Source organism: Miniopterus schreibersii (assembly GCF_964146895.1).
Source record: "Miniopterus schreibersii genome assembly, chromosome: 1".
Lineage (NCBI taxonomy): Eukaryota > Metazoa > Chordata > Mammalia > Chiroptera > Miniopteridae > Miniopterus > Miniopterus schreibersii.
The window spans coordinates 21,618,638-21,641,919 of NC_138101.1; the positions used below are offsets into that span (position 1 = coordinate 21,618,638).

The 23,282-nt window shown below is 39.9% G+C and overlaps 1 protein-coding gene across 4 annotated transcripts in view; it reads left to right on the forward strand.

The window, feature by feature from the left end:
* The first annotated feature begins 1,526 nt into the window (after positions 1-1,526).
* Positions 1,527-23,282, forward strand: part of KLHL5 (kelch like family member 5) — a 66,930-nt gene continuing 45,174 nt past the window's right edge. For 2 of the 4 annotated variants that reach the window (XR_013998332.1, XM_081130873.1), the window contains exon 1: positions 22,192-22,877. Coding sequence is in view for 2 of the 4 variants with exons in the window: in XM_081130873.1 (XP_080986999.1) it covers positions 22,495-22,877 (383 nt within the window). In the remaining 2 variants the exon portion in view is untranslated. Of the gene's footprint in view, positions 1,838-22,191; positions 22,878-23,282 lie in introns of those variants that run through there. The other 2 variants (XM_081130871.1, XM_081130872.1) reach the window with 2 other exon arrangements.

The window sequence follows — 23,282 nt, forward strand, 5'->3', positions numbered from 1 at the left end:
ATGTACATACACCAATGTTGGCAATGAAAAGTCAAATGACTTAAAAATAGTATCAAATTCTAAAAATTTAGGCAATGGATTTAGGATAACTGCCTTCTGTACTTAAAGACAATACTACTAAATAATTTTTATCTATTCATGTGGGTGATTGCAAAGGAGGGGGTGGTGGAGTCTCTTCCATGTGGCTCTGATTTTTAAAAAAAATGTACCCTGTGCTTCTGTGGAGCCCTCAGTGGTAGGTTTTATGATGTATCTCCTTCTCGACTGTGATAGTTTTAAATCAGCCCTTCCGCTTTCCTTTGAACTAGCAGTCTGTTTCAATGCTTCATTGTTTTACATTAGGTTGCTTTTACTAACCACTTCCCCAAGGGGGAGTGTACAAAATAGATCCCTAAATAGAACTCCCAGCCACCCTAGGATACAGCCACAATTTGGCTGTTATTCTGATAGTGACTTGATCCATCAGTCTTCTGGACCACTGACTTGCAATGGATTTTCATTTGAAGACGTGCTGGAAATGTCCTGAGCAAATGTCATCGGCAGGTGGTGGGGATTCAACCCTTGGGGACAGCATACAGCTAGCTCAGAGTAGCAAACACTGAATCTGCAAACAATGAACATATGCATTACTTGGAGAACCAAGAGCAGGTGGACATTTCATTTACACATCAGTCTGAGACAAGCTAAGGAACCCCTGTCCCCCTTTATCCATAATGAGCTCCATGGGGGAAAGTACCTTAGCTGTTTTGCTCAAGTCTGATTATGAGTTAACACACGTAAAGTGCTTTAGATCTGTGCTTAGCATACAGGCGCTGAGTAAATTAGTTACTGCTGTTCACAGCAACAAATACACTGTATAGCAGGAGTTTACTGTATGTTGGCTAGAGGAATGAATAAGTTATCTATTTTTGTAGATTTCTTATTATCCCGCCATTGGAAAACGACAATTATGGACAGTGTTGAGGATCATAATTGCTGTGACACAAATCCATACCTGGAGCACAATAATTGTTGCCAGGAGAAGGGTTGCAGGGGCTGGAAAAGAGAGGCGACTCTTGGTGAGTTTCCCCAAAGCTCTGGGACAATATAGTCCCGCTCACCAAGGAATCAAAACCCACAGGCCCGTTGTCTGATCGCCTTCCAGCCCTGCAGAGGGACCTCTTCTTAAACTTCCACATCCAGGAATGCCCCATTCCCAGTTTCAAGGGGCGGGGAACAACCGGAATCCTTGTCAGGTTCGCCCCATCCCGCCCCCTGCCCCAAAGCTCCGCCCAGACTGACGTCCCCCTCACCCCCCCGCAAGCTCCCCAAACCTCAGCCCGCGCTCCTCCAGCTCCCTTTCCTTCCCCAGGCCCCCGCCATCTGCCCGCGCCGCGCTGGGGGAAAGAGAAACCGCCAAACCGGAGGCGGCGGCAGTCTCCAGGGGCTCGCTGCCCGGCGAGGAAGGGGGCGGGGCCTGAGGCGGGGCCTGGGGCGGGGCCTGGGCGGGGCCTGGCGGGGGCGGGGCCTGGGAGGGGGAAGGGGCGGGCAGCCGCTGGCGCCTCGCCCGGACTGACGCGCGAGCGGGTCCCCGACTCCCACCCACTCGCCCTCCCGCCGCCTTCGGTTTTCTCGAAGAGTTTGTCACCCGGGCCTAGCGCAGCTTGACGGAGGGGGAGTGGCCCGGCCCGGGCCGGCCGGCGCCTGGGGTGAGGCTGCCAGGAAAGGGTTGGGGGCGCCTGAGGGGCCGAGCATCCCAGTCCTCCAGCCGCCGGCCCCCGCCCCTCGCCGGCCCCCCTCCTCGCGCCCGGCCGCCCCGCCCCGCCGCGACCCCCGGCCGCCTCCGGAGCCCGACGAGGTAAGTGCGGCTCCCTGCCCGGTGACGGCGAGGGGGCCACGGCCGAGCGGCCGCGCCACCGGCCCGCTCCCCGCCCCCGCGCGAGCGCCTGCCCCGTCCCCGGCTGCCCGAGTCCCGCTGGGCCCTCCGGGAGGCGGCTCCGGGACGCGTCTGCCCCAGGAGGCGGGCCCGGCGGGGACCTCCCGGAACGCCCCCGGGGCTCGAACCCGGGTCCCCCCGCCCCGCCGCGCTTCGGGGGCGTCTGCGCCGCGCTCGAGTTGTGCAAAGTTCTGGACGCGGCGTCGGTGGCGGGCCTGCTGCGGGGGGACGCTGTCCAGGATCGTTGCTCTCCCCGTACGGTTGTAGTAAAACAAACTGGGAACCATTTCGGATGTTTTTCCCATTGTTACTCGCAGACTATCATAAGCTAAGTTTTGATTTTAAGTCATTGCCTCACCCCTGAGTGTGAGGAGTCAGATAGGGACTTTATTTCTATACAAACCCGTGTGCCTGGTTGAAACTTTTTTTTTCTTTTAAGCATTTCAGTGCATGCTTCGGGATCAAAAGCTAAGGAAGAAAGTTTGCTGTATCAAAGAGTAAAGCATTACTGCCATCTTTACTATTATTCGTTTGATTTTGAAAAATATATTTGAATGGTTGATACATTCGCAAAATTCAAAAGGGATAATATATACAAAGTGTCTCTCCCCGCACACCCATGCCCCCCCAACCCAGCAATATTACCACTTTCTCGGGTATCTTCCAGAGATTATGCGTACGCAAATGCACTTTAAAAAATGAAACTGTTGTATATTAGTAAAATGCCTTGCAGTTTCTAGTGTCCAACAAATTTCATTCTCCTTCCATTTGGAAAACAACAAGTCTGTTTGGTTATTAAACCACTGAAAAAACAATAATGACTTTTTTCTGGTTTTAAGCATTTGTGAATTTAACTATATTATGACTGTGTATGTTCCTTCTGTTGGCTTGCCATAACTATGTGAATACCTTTACACAAAGGTGAATACACTATTTTGGGGTAATGGAGCAGGTAGGTAAAAAACATGAAATTGTAAGAAGATAGGTCTTAATTTTTTTTTATACAATAGATAGTTCCAGAAATTATTTGAAGCAACTTAGTGTCCATAGAGTACCATAGGATGAAATAAAACTAAATGAGAAGATTGAGGCAGAGCAAGAAAAAAACAACAACAAAGTCCTGGAGGAAAGTGCATACTATAATATTGTTTGATACAGTTGACATCTTTAAAATATCCATACAGGAAATAATGAATTTTGGACAACAGTGATCTTCAATAAAGGGCAATAATAAAACTCTAAAGATAAGTTCTCTGAAGCCTTAATTTTTTGATCCATTCAAGACATTTAATATTACCTAGAACAGGATTTCCCAAACTGTGTCCTAAAAAATGAGAAATCAATAGTTTATTACTTATAGTAAGATTCTGAGTTCAAATACATTTGAGATAGCTGGGTTAGACTAATTTCAGTACTTTCTTACTCTTTCTTGGCTAATGTTCAAATTTACTCTTTTAAAGGGGGATGTATTTTGTAACCTTTTCCAAATTGAGAACCACTGAACCTGTAGAAATGGGTAGATTGTCTGTCTTTCAGGCAACTCTTCATGAGAATTTCCTACAATGAGGAATTGGAAAGCAAAGAGTTTGAGGTTATCCAATTTGGTAAATACCAAAGTGAAGACAACCTAAAAGTCAGAATTTTAATATACTGTATATTAAAAGTAAAGGCTACTTTTCCCCTGAATTCTTTCATAGCTCTTCATTGTTCTGCAAATTGCCTGTTGGACAAAATGACCTCTAGGACTTTTTCCTGTTCAGTGCTTCAAGGATACTCAGGTCTTGAATTAGACTGGGTTTACGCAAACAAAATTCCTTGAAGAATGACTTATTCTCAGATGTAAATATGTGGTTAACGTGTCCTTTCATCACAAACATTATTGATACCATTAATTTACTATCAAATCCTAGAATTCCTTAGTGGTAAGAGACATTAGAAAGCATGGTACAGAGTGGAAAGGAATTTGGAGCCAGAAAACCTGGACTACTGCCACTAATGTGCTAGGTTGTTTCTAGCAAGTTTATGAACTGCTCTGAGTTTCTTATTTGTAAGATTAGAATGATGACAGCACCCAGTTCATTCAATAGCTATTGAGAATGGAATAGGTGTTGGACAGTAGAAAAATAGCTTTAAGGCTCGGGATCTAAGATAGCAGCGGAGTAGGTTGATGTTACACTCACCTCCCAGGACCAAACCCTAATTACAACTAAAATATAGAGCAGTCAACCTGAATAGCCAACTGAAGACTAGCTGAAGAATAGTCTTATAACCAAGTATTTACAGAAGAAGCCAAACCAAGACTGGTAGGAAGGGCAGAAACGTGAAAAACACTGGGCCTGCTTCCAAGAGCGGTGGCTAAGATTCCGGAAGGATATCTCAGCTGCAAAGGTTCCCCCTGAGAAGCATTGGGTTTCAAACCCCCAACACCAGGCTCCCCAGCCAAGAGCACCAGAGCCAGGAAGAGGCACCCACATAACATCTGGCTGTGAAAATCAGCAGGGATTCTGTCTGCCAGGGAGAGACCTGAGTCTGCTAGAGGCATAGGTGTCCTCTTAAAAGACCAAAGCACAAATCTTATTCACAGCCATGCACTCTAGGCTCCAGTGGAGGAAGGGTAGAGCAGACTAGTTGTGCAAAGAGAGACTGGGGTTTGTGGTTCTGGGGAAGACCTGCTGGGTTAGCTGCTGGCACCCCTGTGCTGAGTCACTCTCCTGCATCATAGATGCCATCTTTTCTGTGTGAAGCATGTCCCTCCATACAAAATCAGCCTGGAGGGAAGCACTAGCCCCACCCTCTAGACTCCCTGTCACCACACCCTGCAGAGCCTGCACCATGCTGAGGAGTAAGCTGCCTGGGCTGGGCAGACTCGGGGGGGTGTCAGTGCCTGAGTTGAATGACTTTGAAGTGGGGGCCATTCCCACCTTTCCCCTGAACCTGAGTGGTCCCCCCACCCCCATGGAAGATCTGCTAGCCCCACTCACCGGGCTCCCAGTAGGCCCATCCTCCCAACTCCTAGTGGCTCTGCCCTGACAAGGTCTGTGCAGAATCCAGGGGACACTGAATTGTGTGGCTCTGGGATGGGGCATAATTTCCACCTACTCCCAAGCCCTACCAGCCCACCATATTGAGATCGGGCTCCTGGCAGAATCTTGGACAGACTGCATTCTGTGGCTCTAGGATAAGAGAAATTTTTCCCTCACACACCCAAGTAGTGCAGAGCCTCCCTTCATATTGCCAAATCTTGGTCTGATAAACTCTGCTGGCCTCGCCCTGACGACTCCCTGAGACCCGGTCTTATAACAAAGGTCTATAGACACCCAGCGGGTGACAGCTAGACTTGGTATACTCTGGGATATTTGCTGAGTGGCCTCAGACCAGGCACTGCCACCGAGTTTGAACCTGCATAGACCTGGTGAACACCATTCATCCTTACCTGGTGATTCACTGAGAACATACCTCATGCAACTCGAGTATTGCCAGAGGCTCTTTCATTGACTGAGCCCAACAGGCAGCTGGCAGGCAGAGGCAGGCGGAGGAGGATCTCTGGGTTCCTTGGGACTTTTGTTGACCTGCCCCAGGGATCCAGTGGTGGTAAAAACCAGCCTTGGTGTGCAGCTTGATCCTTCCCACACACAGCCAGGCCCATTAGAGGAAGCCCAAAACTGTGGATTGCTTTGTAGCTCTAAACAAGTTGCACAGGCAGCACCTGACATTGGCCTACACCAGAGTCCCTCCCAAGAGGCCCCAGAACCAGCACACTCTGCCCAGCTTAAGACAGCATCAGAACAGGATCCAGTTAGCTACACAAGCAGCATATCCAAAGGGACATCTTGACAGGCACTAGACACTGCTGAGGCAAATTCCACTTTGTGTGGTCAGAACCTACACAGAAGCTCATTCACTGTGGTCTGGTGTCAATCATTGTCAGCCAGCTTGTGGGATGACCCCACACACGAATGGGCCAGTAGCAATCAGGACTTCATTATAACAGGAGGGCCCATATAATCACACAAGGGACAGTCCTGGAGCACCCAGATCAGGTGATCAAGGAGACTGCACCACTGGGTCCCCAGGACCTACTATATAAGGCCACCCTACCAAGACTGGGAGTCATAGCAGCTCTACCCTAATACATAGAACCAAACACAAAGAGGTAGACAAAATGGGAAAACAAACATGCCCCAAAAGAGAGAACAGGAGAAATCTCCAGGAAAAGAGCTAAATGAAATGGAGGCAAGCAATTTACCAGATATAGAGTTCAAAAAAAATGGTTACAAGATTGCTCAAGGAACTTAGTGTGAACTTGAACAAAGAGATAGCAAGCATCAAAAAGGACATAGAGCACTGGCCCGTGTGGCTCAGTGGTTGGCCTGTGCACTGAAGGATTATGGATTCAATTTCTGGTCAAGGGCATGTACCTGAGTTGTAGGTTCGATCCCTCGCCCCAGTCAGGGTGCGTGTGGGAGGCAACCAATCGATGTGTCTCTCTCACATCCATGTTTCTCTCTCTCTTTCTCTCCCTCCCTCCCTGCCTCCCTTTCACTCTCAATGGAAAAAATATCCTTGGGTGAGGAGTAACAAAAAAAAGACATAGAAACCATAGAAAAGAACCAGTCAGCAATGAAGAATACAATATCTGGCATAAAGAATACACTAGAAGGAATAAACAATAGGTTGAATGAAGAAGGGGATCAAATCAGCAATTTGGAAGACAAGGTAGAAGAAAACAATCAGCAGCAAAATGAAAAAAGAATTTTTAAAAATGAGGATAGTTCAAGGGCTCTTTGGACAACATGAAGCGTAACAATACCTGTATCATAGGGGTGCCAGAAGAAGGAGAGAGAGCAAGGGGTTGAGAACCTATTTGAAGAAATAATGACTGAGAACTTCCCTGACCTGGTTAAGGAAAGCAACACAAGTGCAGGAAGTGCAGAGAGTTCAAAACAAGATGAATCCAAAGAGGCCCACACTGAGACACATCATAATTAAAATGCAATGGTAAAGGACAAAGAGAATCTTAAAAGCAAGAGAAAAGCAGTTACCTACAAGGGAGCTCCCATAAGACTGTCAGACTGACAGAAATCTTTCAGGCCAGAAGGGATTGGCATGAAATATTCAAAGTGATGAAAAACAAGGACCTACAACCAAGACTACTTTTCCCAGCAAGGCTGTCATTTAAAATTGAAGGAGAAATAAAGAGCTTCCAGACAAGAAAAAGCCAAAGGAGCTCATTACAACGTACCCAGTATTACAAGAAATGTTAAAGTGTCTTTAAGAAGATGAAGAAAAAGAAAGAAAAAAACAAACGAACAGAACTCAAACTCAAGAAATAAACTAGAAAACACAGAATGATGTGGAAGCTAAATAACATGTTACTTAATGATGAATGGGTTAACAATGAGATCAAGGAAAAGATCAAAAGCTACCTAGAATCAAATGAAAATGAGAACACAATAGTCCCAAATTTATGGGACACAGCGAAAACAGTCCTAAGAGGGTAATTCATAGCATTGCAGACCTACCTCAAGAAATAAGAAAAATCTCAAATAAACGATTTAACTTTATACTTAATGGAACTAGAAAAAGAACAACAAACAAAGCCCACATTGAGTAGAGGAAAGGAAATAATGAAGATCAGAGCAGAAATAAATGAAATAGAATCTAAAAAACCCCAAAAGATCAGTGAAACCAAGCACTGGTTCTTTGGATAAACAACACTGACAAACCTTTAACCAGACTCATCAAGAAAAAAAGAGAGGAGACTCAAATAAATCAGAAATGAAAAAGCAGAAGTAACAACTGACTCCACAGAAATACAAAAGGATTGTAAAAAAAATGTTACAAACAACTATATGTCAATAAATTGGACAATCTGAACAAAATGGATAAATTCCTAGAAACATACTGTCTTCCAAAACTGAATCAGGAAGAATCAGAAAATCTGAATGGCCCGATTACAACTAAAAATTGAAGCAGTAATATCAATAAATAAATAACTTCCAGCAAACAAAAGTCCTGGGCTGGATAGCTTACCAGGAGAATTTTACCAAATGCTCAAAGAACTAATACCTATCCTCCTTAAACTATTCCAAAACATTCAAGTGGAGGGAAGACTCCCAAACCTATTTTACAAGGCCAGTATTTTCCTAATTTCAAAACATGATAAAGACACTACAAAGAAATAAAATTATAGGCCAATCCCTGATGTTTAGCATTAACATAATGCTAAAATCCTCAACAAAATATTAGCAAACCAGATCCAGCAATACATTAAAAAATCATACACCATGATCAAGTGAGATGTATTTCTGGGATGCAAGGTTGGTACAATATCTGCAAATCAATAAACATTATGCACCACATAAATTGAAGGATAAAAACCACATGATCATTCATATACATGGATGCAGAAAAAGCATTTGATAAAATCCAGCACCTATTTATGATAAAATCTGTCAACAAAGTGGGAATAGAGGAACATACCTGAACATAATAAAGGCCATATATGACAACCCCACAGCCAACATCATAAGCAATGGGCAAAAACTAAAAGTGTTTCCCTTAAGATTGGGAACAAGATAGGGATATTCGCTTTCACCACACTTATTCGGCATAGTACTGGACGTCCTAGCCACAACAATCAGAAAAGAAATAAAAAGCATCCAAATTGGAAAGGAGGAAGTAAAACTGTCATTATTTGCAGATGATGAGATACTGTATATAGAGAGCCCAAAAAACTATTAGAACTGATTAATGAATTCAGTAAAGAAGCAGGAAACAAAATAAATATCCAGAAATGAGTTGCATTTTTATACACCAGTAATGAACTATCAGAAAGAGAAACTAAGAACACAATCCCATTTACAATTGCATAAAAAAATACCTAGGAATAAATTTAACTAAGGATGTAAAAGACCTGTACTCAGAAAGTTATGACACTGAAGAAATTAAAGAAGACACAGATAAATGGAAGCATATACCATGTTCATGGATAGGAAGAATTAACATCATTAAAATGTCCATACTACTCAAAGCACTCTATAGATTTTATGCAATTCCTATCAAGATACCAATGGTATAGTTCACAGAACTAGAGCAAATAGTCCAAAAATTTATATGGAACCACAGAAGATCCGAAATAGCCACAGCAATCTTGAGAAAGAAGAACAAATTTGAAGGAATCACACTACCTGATACCAAACTTATTCAAGGCCATAGTAATCAAAATAGTATGGTACTGGCATAAAACAGAGATATAAATCAGTCGAACAGAATAGAGAGCCCAGAAATAAGTCCATGCCTTTATGGTCAATTAATATTTGACAAAGGAGGCAAGAACATACAGTGGGGTAAAGATAGTCTCTTTAATAAACGGTGCTGGGAAAATTGGACAGATCACATGCAAAAAAATGAAACTAGACCACCTTCTTACACCATATACAAGACTAAACTCAAACTAGATTAAAGACTTAAATGTTAGACTCGAAACCATAAAAATCCTAGAAGAAAACATAGGCTGTAAAATCTCAGACATTTCTCGAAGCAGTATTTTTTCTGTCATGTCTCTTCAGGCAAGGGAAACAAAGAAAAAATAAACAAATGGGACTACATCAAACTAAAAAGTTTTTGCACAGTAGAGCAAAATGAAAAATCAACCCACTGTATGGGAGAACATATTCTCCATTCATACATCTCATAAAGGGTTAATATCCAAAATTTATAAATAATTTATACAACTCAGCACCAAAAAAACCAAACAATCCAATTTAAAAAATGGGCAAAGGATCTGAATAAACACTTCTCCAAAGGGGACATACACATGGCCAATAGACATGAAAAAAAGTTCAACATCACATAATCATCTGAGAAATGCTAATTAAAACCACAATGAGAGATCACCTCACACTGTGAGAATGGCTATCATCAATAAATCAACAAATAACTAGTGTTGGTAAGAATGTGGAGAAGAGGAAACTTGAATGCACTGTTGGTAGGAATGCAGATTGGTACAGCCACTGTGGAAAGCAGTCTGGAGTTTCCTAAAAAAATTTAAAAATGGACCTGCCTTATGACCCAGCAAATCCACTTCTGGGAAGTATCCAAAGAAGCTAAAACACTAATGTGAAGGAATATATGTACCCCTATGTTCATTGCAGCATTATGTGAAAGAGCCAAGATTTGGAAAGAGCCCAAATGCCCATCAATGATGAGTGGATGAAAAGGCTGTGGTACGTTTACACAATGGAAAACTACTTTGCCATAAAAAGGAAGGAAATCTTACCATTTGCGACAGCATGGATGAACCTGGAGAGTATTATGCTGAGTGAAATAAGCCAGTCAGAGAAGGGCAAATACCATATGATTTCACTTATATGTAGAATTTAATGAACAAAATAAACTAACAAAATAAAAATAGACTCATGTACACAGAGAACAGACTGACATCTGTTATAGGTGAGGGGGTTGGGAGCTGGGTGAAAAAGGTGAAGGAACTAAGGAAAAAAAAACTCACAAACAGAGGAAAAGGGGGTGGGGGGAGGTAGGAGGTGGTAAAGGGGGGATACATGGTGGTGAAAGACTTGACTTTAGCTGGAGAGCACACAATACAATATACAGACGATGTATTATAGAATTGTACACCTGAACCTGTATAACTTTATTAACCAATGTCACTCCAATAAATTCAATTAAAAAAAATAAGATATAAAAACAACAACTTTAAGGGTGATAATAAATAATGAATCAACAATCATTTACTGTGTAAATTTTTTCCTGAGTGCAGATGGCAAGAGTTTGGAGTGCAATGTACTTGGTTCCTGAGTTTCAGCTAGCATATAGTGAGAGTTGAGAGAATGAGGGATTAGTCCAAAAATTTACATGAATCCATTTAATTCCTATGTTTGGATTTTGAGAGTTTGGGTAATGAGGGCCACTTCTATAAAAAAGCATTCTATAAATGATGCAGTACTATACAAAATGTTACCATTCTGAAGATAAATGAGGATCAGGGCTATTCATTGTCTTCATTTATGAGAAAAGGCTTTGTGGAGTATATCAGGTAGGGTAAATTATGCTGTGGCAACAAAGGACTGTCACATCTTAATGGTTTAAAACAACAAAGGTTTATTTCTCAGTCACAGTACGTGTCCAGTTAGGGTCAGCAGGACAGCTCTGTTGTCAGAGTCCCAGGTTGTCAGAGGCTCCATCTCAACACTGCTTCCACAGTTATTAAGGCAGGGGAAAAGATGTCATGAATTGCACATCGATTCTTAAAGGCTTCTACCTGGAAGTGACACATGTAATTTTCACTGCCATTTCATTGGCCAAACAAGTCAAAATACTACACTTGATTTCAAGGAGGTGGGCAAATGCAGTTCTCTCATGTGCCCAGGAGAACTGGAGTAGTCTGTGGGCAGTCTTGATGACCACTACTATTCTAAAGCAGGCTTCACAGTCCAGTGAGTTAACACAAAAGCTGACTAAATCAAATCCAAGTTATGTTTTTCAATATTCTATTTCAAAAACAGCATTTCTTTGTGCATGTATGTGTGTTTAATCACAGAATTATGCTAATGAGAATTATAAAAAACATCTTTTATGAATTGGAAATGAAATCTTTTGAAAACTTCACAATTAGATGTACTGTTTTGACCAAGTGGATTTTATCCTTTCTGAATTATGTTTATTCAGTAAACATGTGTTCAATGTGATGTGTATAAGGTATTGTGTTAGGTTCTATGAGGATAAAAAGATGAACGGGAAGTTTACAACCCCAATAGACAATTGCTATAATTAAGTTCTCTCTTTTCCGTTCCCTTTAAAACAACATTAACAGAATCTTTCAATATGATTAAACATGATTATGTATATATACAATGTGACACCTTGCCCATTTTTGGTCTAAGGAATTATTTGGTAACAAGTTACAGAATATTAGTTAAACTAGCTGAAGCAAAAACAAAAAAGTGTTTTGTTAGAAGAGGGATATAGCTTTATGTCACAGAGTCCAAGGGCAGGAAGTGCAGCTGAATCTCAGAGGCAGCTGTCATCAATAACAGAAAGGTAGGACCTGGGGCTGTTTTTCCTCTCCAGGTCTATATGATTTCTTGCCAGTGTCTCTCTCTCTCTTTCTCTCTCTGCATATACTTCATTCCTCTTTTAATGTGTTGACTGGAGTCTTTTGCTGTTAAATGGGTATTTTAACCCAAGAGTTCACAGATTTAAAGGAAGCTAACTACAATCTCTAGTAATTACAGAATAACTATATTTTTTTCTAAGTGCCACGCCTTGGTTAGTCTTTAAGTCAATCACTGTCACAGTTTGGAAATAATGGAGTTGACCCTAAAGTATCACAAGTTAGGATAATTGGCAACTGTGTGTGTAATAGAGAGAGAGGCAGTTCTAATAGTTTGAGATTGAAGAAACCTATGATGCCAGTTGAAAGTTCTCCTACACAGTTAACATCAGCTTACATATTCTAATGAGACAGGCTAATTAGGATAATCAGGATAAGAAGGTGGAACTGGAGATGACTTGTAGCAACAATATCCACTCACTGAACCTGGCAGGCACCACGTGCATTGTGATCCTTCCATCCATCCATCGCTTCTCTATTTCCTAGGTGCATAGAGATTACTGAATTCTCTAACTCTTACAAGTCACCTGCTTTTGATGCTGATACAGGGCTCCCTGGCTTCTCCCCATGGCCAATAATGAGGAGGAAGGGAGCGCTTAATAAACTGCCTTGCTCTGCTCTTTTCTACCATCCTAATTCGTCTAGACACTCTATCTCGACATTTTACACTTTGTAGCATTCTATTGCCATATCTCTCCAGCAACTTAACCTATTTTTCTTTCAATAAATTTCCATTCTTTTTCTGCAAATTGTGTGTTCTTAGTTTCTCTAGCAAAGTTTCCTTGCATCCCTTACCTATGCTATATCTCCTTTCTTCCTTGTTGAAACATATCCATAGCTCACCTCGGCAGTTGGCTGAGGAGATGGACGAAGGGTAATTAATAGATATTACAAGGCAGAGGAGATCCCCAGAAAAAAACAATAACAGAAAGGTAAGAGGTGTGTATGGGGTTAGGTGGATTTGTCAGGGATATATGTTAGACTAAAAGAGCAGACAAAAAAGGGAGTTTGGGTTCGAACTTTAGAATATCTGGACTGTCATTCCAAAATGTCCTTATACTCTTGTTGCTGTGCAGATGAATGAGTCTTCTTAGGCTCAACTAAACATTCAGACTCACAAAGCTACCGTTTGCCGTTTACTAAAAAGGATATCAGACAGGGACCACAGCTTGCCAGCAGGGCAGCATCCCATGTTCCTCATCAGTGGTTGTGCTCCTTACAACAATACATGTATGCAGTTCATGTCGATATTTGGGAGACATCCTTTGAAGTGAAAGCTCAAGTGCAAGGAGACAAAGCTCACATCAGGTAGGCGCAGGAGCTACACTGACTTTAAAAACCGCATGTCCCGCAGAAGACAATATCTCTTACACAACTCCATAGACTTAGCTTCCAGGGTCCCTGAAAGAGATATACCACTTACAAGAGCCATCACACTCAGAGAAGTCAAAGCTATGGTTCCCAAGCAGGTATTTATACTGTAGTTTATAGTTCCTCTGAGTCCAGATGCAAATTTATTAATCATTTTTACTATAAGCAGTGTTGCCTAGTAACATAGGTGGCATACCTACTTCCATCAGAGCTAAGAGAGTTAACTGAAGGTTAAATGCGGAAAAGGGAAAGATTTTAGCTCTACTTGTATTATCCGTAGTATTTTCCGTAGCCCTTTTCATTTGGAAAGTATTCAATAATAAACATTTTGCCTCCTTTGATATAGTGTGTTAACTCTTTATGGCAGAAAAATGTGAAATAGGAAGAGGGGTTGAGAGGAAGGAAAGGCTGGAAAGGTAGACAAGGACTATGAGATTGTTCAAAACACTGACTTTCATACTAAAGTTCTTGGCTTTTTATCTTGTAGGTGATTAAGAACAAAAAATATATAAGTTTTAAGTAAGAATTGCACTTTGGAAGGTTGTTTTGACTGTAGTGTGGAGAGTGGATGAGAGGGGATTTAGACTTGAGACTGGTTGGCTCATTTCTACTTAATATTTGCCTGCCTTTGGGGAGATATTTCTTCTATAAGCATAAAGAAGGGCTACTCAAATCTGTGCTCTACAGGAGTTTAGAATTGCTGGGTAGATTCAACATGGTCCTTTGTAGAGGCTTGAATCAGCTTGTCCTAAATTTCTTGCCCCCCTCCCCCAGAAATTGGGAGTTTGGGAGTTTGGGAGGACTACTCTGAACTGCCTCCTAAGAACCATGGATTATCACTAAGAAATTCTGCCCTCCACTGATACTCATTTGACTCACTAGCATGTCTCATTTTGCTTTTTGCTGGAGTTAAGGGATAGAACAGTCAGTGGATATTTTTGGTTTGTTTTTAGGTCTAGTTTTAGGGCATGCCAGGGAGTTTCTTTAATGGTTAACTGGTTTAATTAACATTTGTAGTGATTAACTATTTCTAATTACGAGCAGCTGAGAAACAGAGTGCTACACATTTTTCTCCTATTGATTACACTGCCCTTTACTGCCCTTTCCTTACCCGACTTACACTGTTCTAATATAAATATACAATTTATAAAATATGATTGGTCCTGCAGCAGAATCAAGTTGACCTGTGACTGGCTTATTATGGTTGCAGAGAATGCAGGCAATTTTGCTTGATTATATTTGTGTCTAGAGAGTACTGATTGATTACTTTTTCCCCCTCATCACCATAAAGCTGCACAGAAGACAAACACTTGCTGGATTTGGTTCAGGTCAGTAAAAGACAAAATTACGGTTATCCACACTATTACTTTTTATGGCAGATAAGACAGCCTCAGCAAGTGCCAAAGAGAAAATTAACAGTGGTGTGCCATCATCTTTACAGCGTAACAGTTCTCATCCTTGTGCCACAGCAAATGTGTACTTAAATTCACAAAACCTAAGGCGTGGATGGCAAGGAAATCTTTCTTTTTCACCTGTCATCGAGTCAAAGGGCTCTTTTAAAAAGTAAATGTTTTGTTATAATCATGCTGTGGTCTTCATAGTATTAACTGTGATAAGTCTTATAGATGAGTTTGGGGCTAAAAAGGCCATATATTATTAATTTAGCTGATTTTAAAATATATATCTTTATTGATTTCAGAGAGAGGAAGGGAGAAGGAGAGAGAGAGAGAGAAACATCAATGATTAGAGAGTCGTCATTGATCGGCTGCCTCCTGCAGGGCCCCTACTGGAAATGGAGCCTGAAACCCGGGCATGTGCTAGCTGATTTTTAAAATGTTGCTTGCTCTGCAACCAGATATTAGTACCAATAGGGAGTTGAGGGATGAAAAAGTTATTTTAATGTTAATGTGGCTCAGCACTTTGCCCAAAAGAAATAGTGACGGAAATTGGGAGAGAGCCAAGTGGGGGAAAATCTATGAGACATTTGTACTTGGTGAACAATTGCCATTTTGACATTTAATTATGATGAACTTAACAGTATTTGTTTTATTAGGAGTGATGTGTTCTTTAATTACTCTGTGTTGTGGGGTTTTTTTAGTGCCTTATTCGCTTTAAGTTTGGTCAGATCTTATTGGTAAAGAATTTAAGGTTGCTGTACTACTCTGTCCTAGATATCTAACCTGGTACAAATCAACTATCCTCTGAATGTGCTTCCTCATTGAACAGTGGGGGTAAATACTACTCTGTCTCCTTACAAGGTGGTTCTGAGTTGCAGATAAGAATACTTTGAAAGCAAGAAGCAGTGTGGTGTACTTGAAAGCATATGGTATGTAGAGTCAGTTCTGGTTCAAAATGAACCTTGCTAGTCACTAGATATATGTAACCTCACTTCGCTTCAGTGTCCTTATCTGTAAGGGGAATGACCCTGTTTGCCAGAGTTTTTGTGACAACTGAATGCCTCAATGTAAAGTATTTCGCATATTATCTTGCACATTTAAGCACTTAGGAAACAGCTGCTGTTATGAATCCAGATCTTTGCTAGTACTTGTGCGTGCTACTTACTTAATACCATTTTACTGAAGAGTAAACTAAAGATCAAGAAAATAAAGTGATTTGCCCAAATTATACAGTGAGCTGATGGGTGATTTAGCTATTGGGCTCTTTATGTTGTATCACTTAGGCTACCATTAATAAGTAATAAATGTGAGAATATAATAGCAGAAGCACTCTCCACCAACTACTGCTGAATAGACTCAGAGCTCTAACCTAATGCTTCTCTTTCCTCTGTAAAATGTACTTACTGGTCCCAGGGGCCAGCTGAACACTCATGGCTTAGTAGGTTGCTCTGTAGTAGACTGGCAGGTACTTACCAGAAGTTAGCTGTGTTTATTCAGAAACCTGTTTTTAACAGTTACACTTGTTATAATAATTATAAAACATTAGTAAACATGTAAATTAGTTTAAAGAAAGAAGAATTCTTTCTTTGAAAATTAAGTTGAATTGAAAATTAAGTTGAATGCTTTGGGACATCTCAATATAAGTGAGTTATTAACAAATTTGCCATCAAATTGGATAACTGTAAGAAATGAGGGTGGGGAATTATCAAAGTCCGAAGCAGTGCCTGTCAATTGTCTGTGGATCAGCTAACTGGTGGTTAGAGTATTACTGGTTCTCAAGGAAATAAGGAGCTCACACCAGATTGTAAATTAACTACATTCCTAAGCACACTGTTTAGTTCAGCTGTTTTGTTCATGCTAAGACATTCTCCTGAAGTAAGCAGTGCATTACTTTACATCTGGCATAAGCTTTTTATCTCATGGTGGACAGACTACTGGTCTAATGGATTCTGTATTCATGTTCTTTCAGAAGTGCTTTTAAGTTCTTTCTTCATTTATAGAAACCGTAAGTGGAAATCATAGATGATGGATCATTGTGGGCATGGCTTATACAAGAAAAGACCCAAACTCAGTAGGAGACCCATATCAAATAAACAGCATTAACCCTATATGAAAAAAAAATAGTAAATTAATTTGTACGTATGTGTTTAAATTAAAATATTTAATTATATGTAAGTATAAATTTTACAATTACAGGTTTCTCCCACTATCCAAAAATAGAGTATATCCTATGAAACCTTTCTAAGCTGAAATGGCGTAAGGCAGGGATATTCAACCAGTGTGCTGCAAGAATTTTTAAAACATGCAATACCTGACTATTTAGTCAGGGGCACTGACCTCTTTTCCCTTAGATTGTCAAATAAAAAATAAAAATAATGACAACAGCCAACACAACAATAGCTGTCTGGTGTAAATGAATCAAAATTATACCTATTTTTTGCCAGATCAGGAAAAAATACATTTTTTGATGTGCCACAGAATTTTAATAATTAGTTTATGTGTGCCCTGAGATGAAAAAGGTTGAAAATCACTGGTATAAGGCAAAGAAGCAATTACCACTCATTTGTATGGAAAAAATTGTTGGTGTTCCCAGATACAAAAAATAACTTACCCAATTTTACCAAAGAATACAAAAAAACCTAAAATAACACCAACATACAGTGAAAGCAGGAATGCACAAATAAACCAAGATGAAGCACAGATGCTCATAGACACAGTTCAAAGCCCTGGCGGCTTGATGCTGAGATGCTAAGTGTGGTTCCTAGGGAAAGGGCTTGGCAGTGCCACTCTCGCTGCCGGGGGTGCCGCAGCCTCTATAACAGCTTGCAGCCAACAAATGCTGAATGCTATTTTTCACCTTTCTTTGTAAAAGTGAAAATCCTCTTGGGATCTCTTTCAGTTAGTGAAAATATGTTCTAATGTAGGTCTTTCATAAAAGCAAAAGTGTCATGAAGTGAACTTTCAAAAACTGGGGGATACCTGTACTTTTTCTTTTTTGTTCTTTTTTTGTTAATCCTCACCAGGGGGTGTTTTTTCCATTGCTTTTCAGAGAGAGTGGGGGGTGGGAAGAGAGAGAGGGAGAGGATCATTGATGAGACACATCAACAGGTTGCCTGTCTCACACACCCCTACCAGGGGGCCAGGAGCAAACCGAAAACTCATGTACCCTTGAAACTGAACCTGGGACCCTTTGGTGCAAGGGCCAACGCTCTAACCACTGTGCAACACCAGCCAGGGCGTGACTTTTTCTTTTAATGAATCATCAATAGGTTTCATCTGACAAGGGGGCTTTTACTATACTCAGAGTTCCAACTTGACTAGAAATATATCTTTGACCCCTGTAGCTATTTTAGCTTCCTGTTCACACACCTGTGTATCTTTACCATGCTGTATTGTAACTTTTAAATTGAATGTCAGTTCTTGTATTCTAAGTGCCTTGAAAGCCATAGTCCTTTCTGTAACCTTCATGGAGTTCTAGTCTAGGAGAGAAGGCAGACATTAAGTAATTTCAATGAGATTATTGAGTTATCTGAGAAGTAATTTAGGATGCTATATGCTCATATACCAAGGAGACACTATTTAGTTTAAAGGCTAAAATTTAGTCCACTTACTTTTTTCATCTTGATTTCATGTAAGTATATATCACAGTGCTTTTAGGGTACACAAAGAAATTGAATCTCTATATTAGTGGCTTTTACCATGAAACTGTACTTCAGTTTTCATTGTATATCAGAGTTTTTGACTGCTGATTTTTAATCTACTATGTAACTAACAAAGCTAAATCTCTTAGCTTGTTACAAATGAATTTAAATTATTTGCAAAACAAGACAGAATTAATATCTGTAATGTAGAAAGAGCTTCTAGGTAGTCATAAGGAAGAAAAAAAAAACAGGCCAAGAGATAAATAGTCAAAGAGTATAAATACATAGTTCAGAAAACTAGAAGTCAAACTGGCTAATAAAGCCTATGAAAATATTCTCAAGCCCAGTAGTCATCTGGAGTTAAAATAATTATAATAATACTCATTGTTGACTATCGGGCCTAAGAAAATAGAGTAAAAGGGTATACTCACTTTAGTTTTGGAAATGTGAATTTTAGGGAAGTAAGCTATGCATTTAAATATAAAATACACATACCTTCAACCCAGCACTTCCATTCCTGGGGATAAATTCCATAGACGTAGAACCTCACAGGTTTTTTTAATTTCAACATTATTTTAATAACATAAAACAAAAACCTGAAATCAATTCAAATGCCCATTAGTAAGAAGATAATTTAATAAATTGCATTTTACATTTATGAAATATTATGCAACTGTTAAAAAGATCACATATATATACATATACATATATATAATTGAGAAAAGCAAAATGCCAAAGAGATATATACAATACCATGTCTCTTTTATAAAACAATAATAAAACTATATGCATGTATGTAAGTTTATATATGATTTTATAAACATGAAGAAAGATGTGAAAGGTTTTACACCAGCCTGTCAACATCGATTACCAGGGAGAATGAGTAGAAGAAGACTGGCAAAACAAAGGTCTCAGTCAAAAAACAGCCGGACCGGTGTGGCTCAGTGGTTGAGCCTCAACCTAGGTTCCAGGAGATCACTATGTGATTCCCAGTCAGGGCACATGCCCAGGTTTCAGGTTCGATCCCCAGCAGGGGACGTGCAGGAGGCAGCAGATCAATGACTCATCATTGATGTTTCTCTCTCTCTCCCTCTCCCTTCCTCTCTCTGAAATCAATAAAAAATATCTATCTATCTGGACTATTCAGGACAGCTACTACATTAAAGAGGTCATATTTAATATATATCTTAATATCATGGTGGAAAGGGTCTTTGGGCCCTCCTGGGAGTGGGGGCATGGTTTAATATTTTAACAGTCACATCTCCTTAAGTTTTTGATTTCTTTGTATTATGTTGAGAAATGTCTGGATCTCAGTGACGTTCCACTCGAGTTCAGTTCAACAGTCAACCAAACAACAGAACAATTAAAATCACTTCTAGCTATTAGAGCTAGCACATTGTAAGTAGAATCTCTGGTAAATGCTCTCATATTGATAGATTGAATCCAATTAAAAATAGCATTTATATAAAATTGTATTATCAGAATATAGTCTTCATTTGTAATGTTGATTTATTGTCCTTTTCTCTGCCAGAGTGTAAGTTTAAAACCTCTTTAAAAAAGATCTGTTTGTTTTTCATTTTTCTATTTCTTGTGGTGTCTTATACATATAAATACTTGGTAAATACTTATTTTGAATGAAGACATCAATGGCAAAACCATTATGAACTACTGCAGTGGCAATTCTTCATTGTGTGGATCTGTACCATGCATTGCCAGGTGTGTACCATCTCTGGCCCCTGCCCACTCAATGCCTGTAGCACTCTTTGGTCATCCCAACAACTAAAATTTCAGCCCAATTTCCAGCACCCCTTTTGGGACGCGGGGTAGGGGTGGGGGGGTGTTGGTGTTGGTGCTATCCTTGTTGAGAACCACAAGGTTAGAGTAATTGAAGTCTTTCTAAGAGCGGTAGTGCCTATGCCAAACCTGGAAGGATGAGTAGGATTTTAAAACTACAGAAATTGGGATACAAACAGTATATAAAAGAGAGAGCAACATAACATAGACTCCACCTTGACAGATGAAGCGGTGTGTCTATGTTGGAAATAAAGTGGGATAGTAGAGCAGAGTGAGAAGGTGTTGATAAGGAGTCTGACAGAGGTGAGAGGAGAGGGAAGTGTCATTTCACTCTTTAGTGCATCTTGCATACTACTGCCAAATTAATTTCCTAAAACACTGCTCTGTTCAGCAGCCCACATGATATTGCCTGCTTGTCTTTACACCTTTGCTTTGTGCTCAAGGCATTTTATCTCATCATATTCATCCAACTTTATCTCTTACTCCCCTTACAATTAATTAGGTATGTGATTAAACTAATATTTCTCCCTTTCTTTGTCAATATGCTCACTTCATGCTGTTTTTTAAATGTCTTTCTTCCTTTATAAAATATATCATCATTCTGCCTATTCAACTTCCTGCTCGTAGAAGCCTTCTCTCTAATAAAACTGGCCCATACCATCCCACACCATCCTGATGGCTCCTGTCTTTCTTATAGTGTTTATGGTTTGTCCTACAGTATTTAGACAAAATTGTATATGGTTTTTCATGCCTCTCATTCTTCTTTCTATGAGTAATTTTGATTCTCCTAAAGAACTATGTGAGGTTAAGATATATAGATATATGCCTTGCAATATATTTTAAGACTCCAAAACAGCTTTTTTTTCCTCAGTCAGTTGATAAAAGGCATTGCCATTTGAGTGGAATATTTGATATAGTATTAGATATTGAGTACCCTGAAAAATGTTTTTTATATTTAAGTTATCAAATATTTTTGTTTCAATAACTGGTTATAATTATTTTTGAGAGTAGGAATCAAGATGCATATACATGCCCCCCCCCAATGCCTAGAAGAGTATCTTGCTCACAGTAACCATTCGATATTTTAAAATTTAATTGTATTTTACTGATTTTTATTTGCTTTATCAATTTGCCTTAACTTTAACCATGTTTAGACCATCATTTTGTTTTGCTAACAATAGAGGGTACCATTAGGATGCCTGTACACCCCCAAAATAAGCCCTATCTCAGTCCATGGTAGCTTTCTTGAGCCACACTTTCCTTTTTCTAAGTAGTGTCATAGAAATTTGGTATTATACAAAATTATAGCCCAATCCTGTTTTTAGAGCAATATTGGTTTCATGTTATTTAGTTGAAGAAGAATTAAGTGCTGCCATATTTTGATCCTTTGTAGTTTTCAAACTTTTTCTTCTCCTTTTTCTTTGCTCAAATGAAATCCTACCCACGATCTTACTGTAGATGATGCTTGATGGCCAAACCACCTCCATCTGATTTTCAAAATCTGCTTCACATCAAACTCCTTTGCACGCCTTTACTGAAGGAGAAAATAGAGGTGGAAAGCGACAAACTGGGGCCTCACCTTTGTTCCCTTCCTCCCTCCTCATCCTCCTCCAAAGAGCACAGCTTGAAAAAAATCACTGTAACTCATCTAATTAAAAAATTGCTTGTTAAAAAACTATTGTGATACCTCACTTAGGAACTTAGTATAAAAATAGAAACACTTTCATTTTACAGTGATTTCTAAGTACAAAGGAAAATGCTCTGGAATAAATTTCTTGTTTCAGCAATAAAAGAGTTAATATACTAAGCAGCAGAGACTGATACTGCCAGGGATAGTGCTTTCTGTCTCCGTCATTTGTGGTTTAAGGAAGGGGGGTAGTGTTCTGCATTTGAAAGGGCTTTAATGAATGCTGTCAGTGTTTGTGAGAGCTAATGGTCAGTATGGGAAAGGAGAGCAGGGGAAAGTGGTCTAGCTGCTTCAGGATAGGTGGACGAGAGTTTGCTCTGATTGAACGGAATGTTCCACCGTGTTTCATCTTTATTCATTATCCTTTGTTCTTTATAATCTGATATAGTGGTATAAAAGTAAGTGTAGATATATATGTGAATGTGATTTATTTTCCTTTCAATCTCTTTATTGTGTACAGCAGGGCATATACTTCTCTTGTCTTGGTTGGATGCACAAATCTGTGTGCAGTGCTTTTTGCCCGTTGCCTAGACGATCACTTGGTTTCTCTGAGGATGTCTGGTTCTCGTAAAGAGTTTGATGTGAAGCAGATTTTGAAAATCAGATGGAGGTGGTTTGGCCATCAAGCATCATCTCCTAATTCTACAGTTGACAGCCAGCAGGGCGAATTTTGGAATCGAGGACAGACTGGAGCAAACGGTGGGAGAAAGTTTTTAGATCCATGTAGCCTACAATTGCCTTTGGCTTCAATTGGTTACCGAAGGTCCAGCCAACTGGATTTTCAGAGTTCACCTTCTTGGCCAATGGCATCCACCTCTGAAGTCCCTGCATTTGAGTTTACAGCAGAAGATTGTGGCGGTGCACACTGGCTGGATAGACCAGAAGCGGACGATGGCACTAGTGAAGAGGAAAATGAGTCTGATTCCAGTTCATGCAGGTTGACTGTTTCCTTACTGTTAGACATGGGGTGTGGGGGCATATTCTCTGGAATGTTTAAAAATAAGTTATTATTATTTAAAATCTATGAATATATGTGTATATACCTAATACATACACATATATAATATCTTGGTATGCATATGTGGTACTTTTGTTGGGATTTTTTAAACATTCTAATATTAATTTTAATTCTGTAAAATTATAAAGACAGCAAATAGCATTCTTTTTGGAATACCTTGTGTTCCATAAATAGATCTGGCTCTGCCTTGAAAAGACTGTATAATAGCAGTTTTATTCATCATTGCCTTGCAGTTGCCTTCATTCTTTTACCTTCCTTAATCATAGCAAAACTATTGAAGACATTTCTATCATATAAATTTTTATAACATTTTAGTTTACAACA